The sequence below is a fragment of the Cotesia typhae genome, unplaced genomic scaffold (assembly GCF_013202065.1).
Source record: "Cotesia typhae breed Kobodo isofemale line unplaced genomic scaffold, CoteBio_Ctyphae contig_4, whole genome shotgun sequence".
In the NCBI taxonomy this organism is placed as follows: Eukaryota; Metazoa; Arthropoda; class Insecta; order Hymenoptera; family Braconidae; genus Cotesia; species Cotesia typhae.
Genome location: NW_027423748.1, coordinates 7090448 through 7104137, shown reverse-complemented (window position 1 = coordinate 7104137; position 13690 = coordinate 7090448). Strand labels below are relative to the sequence as shown.

Genomic DNA, 13690 nt, shown 5'->3' with positions numbered 1-13690 from the left:
ACTTTTCTTCATTTTTTATACTGTACAAGTTCATTAAAGTTAATTTAGCATAATTATAATGCATGGTTATTCGAATAAACGTATCAATTAATCACAAATGCCACTGATGAAAAATAAATTATTAAAATAAAATAATAATATTTTATAATTCGAAATTTACTTTTTTTTTTTATTTTTTAAGAAGAATTGAGATGTTAGATATGAGTTTGCTGGAAGCCACAAGAATCTGTAATAAATTATAAAAAGCTTATAAATTCCTATGGTAATTCATCTAAATAACTCATAATTTTATGGGAATACATGGAAATTATTTCCCATGGTAATAATTATCGTTTGGAATCCCTATTTATAAGATTCCGAAGATGGGAACTTTATGAAACTTAGAAGCATGCCAAAATACCGTAAGAGTCGGTAAAAAATCCTCATTTAGTTTTCTGGGAAATTATCAATTATAAAGGCTAATTATCGCGTGATTATATTCTAATAACTACACTGTACTTTTGGTAATTTTTTAATAATTTATACAGGTATCAATTTTGAAAGTAGTAAAATATCTATTGACCGATTATTATTGAGTAATACTACTGACAGTGAAATGAACAATTATTCTTCTTAAAACTGATGACAATTTTTTTTTCAACTCTCCAGAATTTTTCAATTGAATTTTTATAAAAAATCGACATAAGGAATTATTAAATAAAAATAAAAAATTTATTTTTAGTAAATCGATAAATTGAAATTTTGTCAATTTTATTAAGATTTAAATTAAAAAAAAAATGATGACAATGCAACCAAATTTGAATTTTCAATCCTCAAATTTTTCTCAAGAAAATTAATTTTTCTAAATTTTAATTTTTAATTAAATTAACTAACCAAGAATTTATAGTGATAGAAGTTGATCTTTTTGCCGACACATTACGAACTTTTTCTCGGCTCATGTGTTACAAAAACAATTGTAACCTCACGGACAAAAAATACAAGACTGATTCCTGTGTTGAGAGGGATCATTACTTTTTATACAGCAACCACTACCATCCCTTTTTTACTCAACACAAAAGAGTACTGACTACTGTGCGCGATAATAACCAGTCCTATTATTTTTTTTCCACGCGGCTTTAATTTTTTTTTTAACCTTCAACATATCATAGGATTGACTACCATACGAGATAATAACCAGCCTTATTTTTTTTTTGTAGATCGGATGAATAAAATATATTCATTTTTAAATAGTCCAAAAGTTATTTTAGTTTCATTCACCAAAATTTAAATACTACGCTTCCTTCTAATTCAATGTGAATGTCAATGGCTGAATAAAGTTAGTTTTTAGCGTATAAATTTACTAATCAAAATATACTAACGCTGACATTCTGATAAATAGTTTACTAGTCTAACAAAATGATCTAGATAAAAATGTGCTACCCTACAAATTTATTACTCTAAAAAAAAGAAAGCTGTTAGTTAGAATAATATTAGTCTAATACGTGCGTAATATCTACGCTGGTCTTAAATCAATTGGAGTACTAAATTAGCACTCACTGGCTAATATAAATTTCGTTCTCGGTCTTATATATATTCACCATGACTTTAATATACTTTAGATTGTATACGCCAATTTATATACATTAATACAAATATCATCTATAAATCTTTTTTAGACTTTGTTGTTATACAATACAATAATATTTTATACAAATTGTTTTCTTGAAAAAAAATTTATGCATAAATATATTTTTTTATATCTTTTATGAATAAATTTATTTATAAATTTTTCAATAAAAATTTTCAGTAATGAAAACACTCGATTCTATTTTAAAATAAAAAATGTTATTCTATCATCGTGATTGTTTTACATATATTTACCACCATTCGTAAGATATGAAATCCGAGCGAGTAATTTTAGACTCTAAACAAGGCATTGGATTTCCAAAACATTTTAAATTCGCCTACAAAACTCCACATTAACTTCCGTATCCATTTTGACCTCTACAACTTATTCAATCGCAATAAATGCTATGTCAATAAAAGAAAAATGATTCATAGTAAAAAAAAAATTCTCTATCGTCACTTCAGTCATTGCAATTATTATGATTATAATAAATAACCAGTACTATACATCTCTATATGTATCTGGTTATTTTATCTTCATGAGATCTCCTGAATGAAAGACTCGTTAAAGTTAACACGTTTGCTATCTTGTCTCAGTGGTCGTACATCACAAGTTGGTTATTTGGAATTCCCTTGAGTACTTACAAGTAAATAAACAATTGTAAAATTTATGGAAGTAAATAAAAAATGTATTTGTATTCTTATTCATAGCGAAAAATAAACAAGCGAAGCTTTCGTCGGGATGTCCGTGTTAAAAGTTTAAGTACATTACATCTTAAAGGTTAAGAAGGTTTGTGAGTCATACGCGTATATTTTAAATGCGATTGGGTATAATGCCTCTACTCGCCAGAAAATAAAAGCTTATACATATGTGATATATAATATATATGTATAATATAGCAGCAAGCTGAGGCTAAGTATTATAAGTTATACGTTATAAGGATATGATGGATATGGATACTAACGATATAATTCAAACCGTTGACACGTGCACAAATATTATGATGGACGGTTTAACGTCGCACTCATGCCATTGAGACTTGTCTCAGCTCAAAGGCTCAGGAGAATAGTTTTATAATATAATATACTGCACGGTATAAAAAATAAATAAAATTATCCAAGTGAGAGCAAGAGTATATAAGAGTATGGTGAGGATTAAATGTTGATGTTGATGCTGATGGAAAAAAAAAAATAAATAAATAAATAAATAAAAGGGTTTAGGTTTCGTAAAAGAGAATGCTTTTAAATAATCCCCGTTGATTTTTTTACACGGCTGGTAGGCTGCTATCCTACGGACTCTGACGTTACTTTAAAAGGATAAGGACAAAGATACAGTATCATTGGTATCGGTATCCTTTTGGTTTAGCTTTTAACTTCGTTGCTAAAACCAGCCAGCACGTGACAGTGTGGAAACTTTAACTCCTTGCTAAATAGAATAAATAAAACAAAATATATATAAGCAGTTTTAATTTTTATAAAAAGCTAGGAGGCTATACAGATTGAAATACGAGTCGACACGGTACGGGTGGTAATCTGTTTAACGTACGGTAATCACTGGATGTTAAATTAAAATAAGAGAGAGAAACAAAAAATAAATTGGAGCGATAAAAAAAATTTTGTACTTAATGAATCAATTTTTAGAAAATATTTTTTTCAAAATTTATCGGTGTTCTTGAATAACTCTATTTCAGTTTTTTTGCCCTTTTTTGCTGGTATAAATTTATGACGTTATAAGTTAATTCCGAGGATTAAAGGCGTACATGTTTAAATAAAAATGGATAAAAATGTAGATTTTATATCTATAGAAGATAAAAAATAAAGAAATGCGTATTCGGAAGATTCCCATCTGACAATCTTTGGCAAGTCTTTCGACGCCATCGACATCGTATTCTTTCGAACTTTATGATCTCGGCGCGTTTGTATTATCCTATATAATATGCCTGATATGAATAAAAACCGAATCCCGAACAAAATTATTTCGACAGCAGTTTGCCTATTAACACTTAACATCTCACCATTATTTAATACTCTCTAAATCACATGACAATTTTCTAAATTACTCTAACCGCTAAATTTACAGGAATAATAATTAATATGGATTTTTATTGTTAAACTTCTTTTTTATCAACACACTTTCCTGTGTATAATAAATTTCATTAGTAGACTTGCTAACACCCTTTATTTTATAAATTCCTCATAGCGCTTTTTTTAAAGTCTCTATTTGGATACACGTCTTAAAGTAGATAAATATTAATTAAGACACAAATCCGCTAAATTAATTTTTTTTTTCTTAAAAGTCTTCATTGATATAAAACTTTTTTTTAAAAGAAACATTTTTCTATAATTAAGTTAATGATCAATTAATTTTTTTTTAACTATACTTCTTAAATTTTTTTTATTTAATGTAGTTTTTATTTTTTTTTTTTTTTTAATGTATGAATTTTACTTTTTTTCGATGACACATTTTTTCGTCAATTAATTTTTATTTTTTTTATTAAATTGATAAAAAAAATTTTATATTTAATGTCGTAATTTTTTATCCAGATTTTTTTAGAAAAATATGATTCTAAAATTAAACTTTTGTTTTCTTATCTCTACATTACTAGGGCACTTAGCAAAAAAATGCATTACCTGACCAATAAAATTTATTTATACCGATGGTTACAAGATTAAAAAATATAAATTCTAAAATTAAACTAGAATATTTCATCTGACTGGTACATTTGCCTTAATTTAAGCATGAGTATAGAAGAGTAGGTTTTTAACAATAAATCATGTCTGATGAAAGTTACGACTGCCTGGCAGCAGCATCTAAGCAATACGATCACCCAAGTGTAGTATAGTTATAAAGTGTGTGATGCCATGCCAGTGCTACATATACACTGCAGTCAAGACTCAAGAGTAACGTATTACATTATATAGTATACATACAGTATAATATAACATATGTATAGTACATAACAACTAACATAACAGTGAAGACGATGACTGGTGTCCTCATACCTTTTTTTATCCCTTACGTTCGCGTGGCGATTTAATGACCACCGGATAAAAAATTATCCGACATGTCTATAAATTTTTTTTTACAAACATATATCCTCACATTTATAATATATAATAAAAATCTAAATTTTAAATCGGCAGCGTTTTTTTTGTTCTTCAATTTAAAAGTACTATAGCAGATTAATTTAATATTTTATTTAAACAGAAAAGTAATGAATCACTTCTTTAGTTTATGTATATAAAATACCCGGAGGAAATTGACTGGCAGTGTGTATACGCTTTACTTTGTACGCTAGTTAAAGTTCTTTATCTTGAACTTGAACTCGCTGGTTCCATAAATGTCTTATTGCACGGTTAAATAAATAAAACCTGAAAGTAATAGGACGCGTGACAGCGGAAGAGTCTCGTTAGGAAGTTACGTGATCGATTCAACATCTCGGTTTGTACATATTATCCTACTTCAACTTTATACTACAGCTATTGGTATCTACTCACTCTTCAATCCGGTATAGTACTAAGCTATTTTATACTATACCGTAGAATAAGATGAGAAAACCATTGAATTACATTACATTACATTACAAAGAATTCAGGAAGGAGGAAAAGTGTAGGATTCTCGATTGGCGATACCTAAAAACGATCTATCACCATTACATTGAATATATTTTATCTTCAAAAGCTGAAACACCAAGAATAAGAAACTAAACTCAAATTATCCTCAACTAATTTTATTTCTCAGATAATCGGTTAAATATTCAATAAAAAGTTTACTGTGGCATTAATATTAACTAGCAACCTGCAGTCACTATGTGATTGCTGAGAATTGTAAATTATGAATAAAAAAAACTTTGACTGATAAGATGATATTTTTATGGAATTTCAAAATTTTTTAATTTATACAAACCATTATACTAAATTTTATTAAAAAATTAATTTGATTTAAGAAAAAAATTTTTAAACTAAGAAAATAATTTTGAAGAATTTCATTGTCTTGAATCAAGACAAAAAATTCATTGTCAAGCAAATTTTACTTAAATTAAGAAAATTTTTTCAGTCTAAGAACTTTTCTACTTAAATCCAGACAATAAAGCTCTTAAAAATAATTTTCTCGGTTCAAAATTTTTTCTCTAGAATTAAATTAATTTTTTTTAGTATATATATAAGTAATTAAAATGAAATAAAATTAATAAGTATTATTAATTACATGTTTTTATCATAGTAATATTTTATTTTATTTTTATCTGATTTCAGCGGGACTACACCGAGGACTGCGTATTTAACGAGACCCTTGAAGCACACAATTACAACACATACAGCTCAATAAGATGGTCGACACCCCGTAAAACACTTTACGTTGGTTTAAACCGTCACGGACAGCCGCGAAGAGTTCAAGCCCGGGGTCATAATTTAGGCCGGCTTTCAAGTTACGCCCGAGTGATGACTGTCGTGGTATCGCCGGATCGTGTTGAAAATTTGCAAGCAAGAATGATGGGTCTCCAGCACAAAGTAAGGCACCATCATATGAGCCATCAGCAACAACAGTCTCAACACCACCATCACCAGCAGCATCACCAAAATCTACAACAATCGATCTGTCCGAGTTTCCCGACCCAGGAGAAGGACGGCCGCGACAGGTTCCGCTGTAGAAAACGGAGAAAACGGAAAAAACGCAAACGACGCTGCGAGAAAAATGATAAAGTCGATTCAAACTGTGACACAAACATAAATAGTAATTTAAATATCAAGGAAGAGAGACCGTGCTCTGATAATATTACCGAGGACAATATTAATGGGAGCGATGACAGTCCTGCTAAAAGATCATCCTGCGACGATAATTCAACCGCTGTTGATGAATTATCCAGGCGACAGTTATTAAATTCGACTGTTGTCCTTAAAAGAAAGTCACGGATAGATTTAGTTAACAAAAATGACGGTAATAACAATAGTAATAATCGTAATAATAATAATAATAATAATAATAATAATAATAATAATAATAATAATAATAATAATAATAATAATAATCGCAATAATAAGAAAAAAGAAGGTAAAAATAATAAAAAATTGAATAATTCAAGAAAAGTAATTTTAGTCGACGTTGCGGGCTCAACTCCAGCCACGGAAGTCCAACAGTCTAAGGGACTGATTTTTAAAGAGAATTTAAGTCCATCAAAAAAGAAATTTCCAGGAAGATCGATAAGAACAACTGTGCCGGCTCCATCATCGGAGAACTCAAACGCAACACTGGCTAGTTGGTTCAACGAGCCGACTTCAACAACTCAGTCATCTTGGGAGATTTTCATTAAGCGTAAATCAGCATCAACTCCATCGACAACTGTCACCAATCAAGCCACTAAATCATTTGAGAATCCAAAGATAATTATGGATGAGAAAGAGGACACTGATGATTTAGATGTCGGTAAAATTGAGGGGAATCCCAGTAGTACGGAAATTTCAACTCTAGATACTAGTCTATCCGCCCTGGAAACTGAAAATTTATTGACCGACGGCTCTAATGAAAGCGAGGATGAGACTCTCGAGGATGACGGGATTTCCCCGGTTGATTATGGCGTCCTGATGACAACCATGGACACCACTCCGCCGGAGAGAACCGAAGACTATGCCAAGACGACTACGCAATCTATTTTAGAGTCTATCGAAGCCAGCCGACCGCTAATTGATTATTTAAATCGATCTATAATCGATTCCTCGTTCCCGTTTCGGAGACTCGCTATGTGAAAACTCTTGTCGTGTTTTAAGACTTTATGTAAAGTGTATATATTGTTATTCTTATTATTATTATTGCTATTACTATTATTATCATTATAAAATAATAATAATGGATACGTCAATAAATCAATGTAATTTATAATTAATTATTGTTAAATAATAATGATTAAATATCCCAAATATTTTGCACGTTTTATTAAACTACTAATCAAAATAATAATTATATACATTAATGAATATAATAAATGGGATAAAAGACAACCGAGATTCATTAACTCGCGTTAAGAGAATAATAGAGACTTAAATAATTAATTTTTTTAGATAAAAATAATTAAGTGCGACAGTATGATGATGATTATAATTATTACTTTAATAGCAAGAGGCTGATGATAATCTCCTTGCGAATCTCGGATGGTTATATATGTATATGTCCGATTTTATTATAATGTAGCGATTTATTTATTAAAAAAAAAAATTAATTAAAAAAAAAAAGAAAATAACTAAAAATAAAAAACATTTTATTTATTTACGTCACAACTAATGTGTGTAGGTATGTGTGTGCATAAATAATAATAAGTGTCTTTGTTTAAGCATTATGTAATTAAAAAGTAATTTATAATTTTAAAATGCAATGAGAAAAATTATTTATAACTATTAAAAATTTTACAAAGTATTCCTATCCCCTTTGTAAGCATGTTATTGATATATGTATTTTATATTTTAATGTTTTATTTTTTTTTTTTTTTTTAAATAATTACTTTAAAAGTCAATAAAGTATGTGTAAATAAAATAGACTTAACACTTAATTGAAAATGTGATTAAGAATATTCTCATGGATCGAAATGATGATAATATAAATATAAATATATTTAATATCACCAGATCCCATTGCCATTTTAATAGCAACAATGTATTTAATCTCATAGACTGACGATAAATAAATATATTAACGTTAAACGAGTATTTAATACTAACTTTCAAAATTGCAATGGGGACGTATAGGAAATCGTCGACGATTTATAATAATTATTATAATTTATATTTATCAATAAATGTAAATAATGTCACGTTAGAGTCAACATGTGACTTAAACACACAACAAAATTATTATAACTATTTTTTAGTATTAATTAAAATTAATAATTATAATATAAAATTTAGATGCCATTTCTTGTGATATTTCATTGAAATACATAAGCTTATAATGGAATTTAAAATTTTAATTAAATATTCAATAATAATTATTAAAAAAAAAAATATATCAACTTCTATTTATTATTCCTTATTCACAATATTCTTCTATAATTATTAATTATAACTTATAACAAAGCGAATAAAAATATAAAACAAAAATTAAGCGGTCATATATAGCTTCATTGATTGTTTGTACAAAAACGATATATTAATTGACTTTAATTATCCGTTCATTGGCCCGATTATAAAATAACAATTAAATCTGTCCATCTGTCAATTATAAACTCATTTCTAATAAATATATGATGGACATATCGCGATGAGAAAAATATGATACGGTTTTATAGGGTCAGAAAAACATAAAGAAATTATGCCGTCGAATAATTAAATCTGTATCATATATCATATTATACATATATCTAAGATCCATTGAGTTTGTTAAGATCGCACAAGAATCTCACGCGTGGTTTTTATTTCTATTTATTTATTTTTCCCAACCAAGATGAAGTGAAGCAAAAGGACGGCTGGACATCAATAGTGTATGAAGAACCGCAAGAAATAAACTGCTGGAGGAACTTTAATCTGCTGTAGTGCCAGACTTTGCTGTCGGAGTTAAGTTGTATTATTATTTCCAGGCAGGTACAACTACAGTATATAAAAGTATCTTTAGATATACGAGGTTACACTTTGTCTTGATGACATAAAATAGTTGATAGTGATGTGATGAGATCAAAGAGTAGACTGGTACAGTACTTTATCTTGTGATCTTTTCTCTATTTAAAGAAAAGTCACTTTAAGCCAATTGAGTATAATACACCACCGGAAATCCCAGATGGTTGAGATCCAGACACTACACCGTTTATCCAGCCAATCCGCACTCAAGACATTGAGATACGTTTTCCGCCATTAAAAGTACTCTATAGCTGTTTGTTTATTTATTTATTTACTTTATTTTTTGTTTACGGCTACTTGTGTAGGTACTCTTTTTGCAAGTAACCCGAGATAAATTTTTCTAAAAAATCTAACAGCCCACAAGGAGAGTATCTTACACACACACAAGTGAATTCTCCGTTTTATCGCGGTTAACGATTATGAGCAGGACGCGTAAAGTCTCTGGGCTCGTTACGTCCTGCCAGTACACAAGAGAATATTTCTAACAACTAAACGTAACGAGTTGAGACGCTAACTGAATGGATCGTCAGCCAGGTAACCAACTAACATTACGAATTACCACTTCAACCTTTGCCTTGTCCATCCATTTTTGCTATTATTCCACATTATTTTTTAACTCATGTAATATAATGTATTCTGGTAGCTCAGACAGGCACTATTTTTTCGTGGGGTTTAAAACTATTTTTTGCTTCCCTCCAGCCGGAAATTATCGAGTGTCACTTATCATTTTATAAGGTGATTTACATCGAGGTAATATATGAATCCAGACAATTATCCATAGGTACTCGGGTATTATACTGCTCGAGGCGTTAAATTTATATTACCTGAGGTTCAATGCGATTATATTCTTTATAGACTTGCTATAGATCATTTATTACGTACCGTAATATGTTATTGATATATAATAAATTTTATAATAACGTAGTTAGAACATCCTTTTTCATACTTTTGTAAGTTTCAAACAACTAAAAATCTTTAAATTACAAACTACAAATAAAGTTTTATAAAAAGTGGTCTTCTGCGGATTTTTTATGAACAATTTTTGCATAAAAAATTTATGTTCACAAATATATTTATTTTATATGTATTATCACCAAAAATAGTCATGGACAAATTTTATATGCATTAAGAATATGAAAATAATATTTATTTTTGCATATATCGGCTGATATTTTGGAAAAAAGAAATTATTTTGTGCCTTTAAGCTGGATAAAAAAAATTAACTTGAGTTAAGAGAAAAAATCTTGAATCGAGAAGATCATTTAACTAAATTTTACTTAGCTCAAGAATTTTTCTACTTCATTTAAGAAGGTTGCTAGTATTAATTTATTCAAAGTGATTTTCTTGATTCAAAATTTTTCTTTTGACTCCATTTAATTTTTTTATAGAATTATATAATTTTCTTCTGTGTCTTGAATTTTGTACTTCATTTGATTACACACGTGCAAAGCGTGGGCTCCCTTAAAATATAACAAACTATATAGTTTAATGTCCCATACAGTTGTAGTAATATAAATATAACAAAGATACTCGTGTAACAACCTAACTTCAGTAACATTGCACTAAACTTGCACTTTATGTCACACTTGTAAACAGTACCTATGTATAAAACAAATCAACTGTCAACAAACGGCCTACCATTTGATTAAACTTTTCATCAAACTGTCAAACCCAGTTACTAACCGCTATTGAGTCTAATTTAAAATCGGTGCAATTCATCTGCAGGCATCTTCCAGGTTGTGCTTTCAGTATTTTTTAATAAACCCTATTGTATATTATAGTATACATCTAATACAAATGTATATTTAAGACTCGAGCAACAAGCATTCAGTTAATCGCCTGCGGCTCGTAAGCCAATCTTCTAACCGCGTTTTATCATTATTCTATGTTATGAAATATTATTATTCTAAACTATTTTCAATTATTAAAGTGTCATTTGACTAGGAAAAATTATTGAGCTATTATTAGTAATTATGTAATGAAGTCAAGCTAACTGTAAATATTTGAACTGATAAATTGAAAAGATTTTAAAGACTTTCAAATTGTTGATTGTACATATACAAATAAAAAATAGTCGAATTTTTAAAGTTTATCAAGGTATTTTTCAATAAAAAAAAATCTTTATTGGAGAACTAATTTTAATAACTTAATAAAATATTTAGCAAAATGAAAATTTTACTAGCTGAAGTTAAATTTGTCTCAAAATAATTTCATCTTTCCAAAAAAAATTCACAATAAGCCTTTTTTTTCTTTGTATATTTTGAAATATTAAAAATCAGTATACTTAAAACTGTATTTGATAAAAATGTTATTTTTACAGTTTTAGAATGTATATCTTACAAATTTTGTAAAAATAATTTGTATCAGTTTTTAGCTTGAAGCAGGTATTGGATTAGAATTATAAACTGTAAAATTCAACTATTCTTTTTCTTGCATACTCAGATTCCAACAAATGAATAAAAAATTCAAGAACATATCTTATACTACTTTGTATCATAATTGCACAGTAATTAAAGTTTTTGCATTTATTAAAAAAAAGTTGATAAATCCTTAAGTAATAAAAATTTATTAATATCATTACGTAAATAATGCTCGTATGTATCTTAACATCATGAGGATGTTAATTCCAGAATTAATCATAAGCACATGTTACATATACTCGAACTTTATAAAAAAAAGTCTAAACAGGTATATTTTGATAACCCGGTTTGCATTCGGAATATTAAAATAATATTAAAATAAAAGTAAAACTCCATGACGAATAAATATGTAATTTATAACTATATTGTATTCAAATGAGCAACCAAAATATACATAGATGTTGCTGTGCTTTGTATATATAATACATATATGTGAGATGAAGAAAGATGCGATCAACTGATAAAGTGAAGCATCCAGCTCGATTTGTTACTTATTTTAGCAGGTACAAGATTCACCATTCACCTAGCATCTAGCATCTTCCATCAATAATTTTATGTCCTGTGGATAAAAAGTGTGGCTGCAGGATTCCGAGTGTAATAAAGAGCTTAACAGGATAACTTACATATATTATTTTATAGCAGTACTACGAGTCTACTCTTCTGACTCCCGGCACATAGAGGTGAGAAATAACAAGTTTTTGTACTATAACATAACAGTAGAAATAAGAAATAGTAAAGTGATGGAAAAAATGAAAATTTTTAAATCCTTAAAGTGAAATTAACAATTAACTATGAGACTTTTTTATAATCGGACGATCATATATCAAAGGCTCGAAGACTTGGTGCGAAAAAGCATGTTCGTTTTAACTAGGAAGCATAAGATACGAGAAGAAATGGAAAGGGGATGCAGCGAATAATTATTTCTGTATTTATAATTATCTTGATAGTCTTCGGTTTTTTATTTTTATTCTTTTAGATATTAAATAGATAAAAACTGTTGACTTTGATTTTTTTTAATTGCCAAGGGATAATAAAATAGATTTGTTTATTTCCCACGGTAAGAATAAAGTCATCAAGATTTGATAGTTGATATTAGATAATTAAAATAATTTTATTGGATTACCTAGTTATCATTGATGATTGCCGTATTATCGATATGACTTATAGAACGGTAAAGACTATATCATATCTACGAAGGGTTTTCTTGTACAAAAATAATTGGCCTTGAAAGTTCATTGTACGAATTATGACTTGTACATATCTCTGGGTATGCATTTTCTATCGCGATGTAATGGTAATTAATCGACTATTACGTTCGATCGATCAGGACTAGTTTATGTCCACACTCATGAAATGTCCTCTCCCAGGATACGAAATAATAAACTAACCAACGGCACCCTTCTATTTATCATTTTTTGTTTTATTTATTTTTATTTTTTTATTTTTTTTTTTTTTTTTTTCCCACAAGGAAGTACGAACAAATTACCGTAATCATCAAAGTTTTAACTCTTCGCGCGTTGGATAGTTTCCGTTAAAAAATTCGAAAATAAATGAAACATCTAAAAAAATACTGAGCGTCAAAATGTAAAAAGAAAAAATATTAAAACTACACGGAAAGAACAAAATGAAAAGATTATACTATCGAGTATAATATAAATTATACGGCATATTTTTTCGGATTATATCCAGTGTAATCTTATGCGGCATAATCAGAAAAATTCTCAAATTTCCTTAATATTTTCTTGAGCCAAGAAAATTTACACTTCAGTCAAGAATTTTTTTTCAGTGTACTTACACTAAATTAATTAATTTTTAATTTATTAATAATTTTTTTAATTAATTAATAATTTCTTAAGCAACCAAAAAAATTTAATTTAATTCAAAAACTTTTCAATTTAATTAAAAACTAAAATTTTTTCGGGTCCACTATTTTTTTTTTTTTTAATGAAGTTAATTTTTCCATCAGTATAATAATTAAATTAAAAATAAATATAATAATTGAATACGTAATCTTCTATTTATAAATATCGGCATGGGAAATAAAGCTCAAGCACTATCAGTAATTG

General features: G+C 28.2%; 2 protein-coding genes across 2 annotated transcripts in view; one reads left to right on the top strand and one right to left on the bottom strand.

Moving 5' to 3' along the window:
* LOC141527040 (uncharacterized) overlaps positions 1–8505 on the top strand; it is a 31853-nt gene extending 23348 nt beyond the window's left edge. The window contains exon 3 of the mRNA XM_074242288.1: positions 5860–8505. Within this exon, the coding sequence (XP_074098389.1) occupies positions 5860–7347 (1488 nt within the window). The 3' untranslated portion in view covers positions 7348–8505. The remainder of the gene's footprint in view (positions 1–5859) is intronic.
* Positions 1–13690, bottom strand: part of Mgl (low-density lipoprotein receptor-related protein megalin) — a 106987-nt gene that overhangs the window by 73369 nt on the left and 19928 nt on the right. The gene's annotated exons all lie outside the window — the stretch shown is intronic.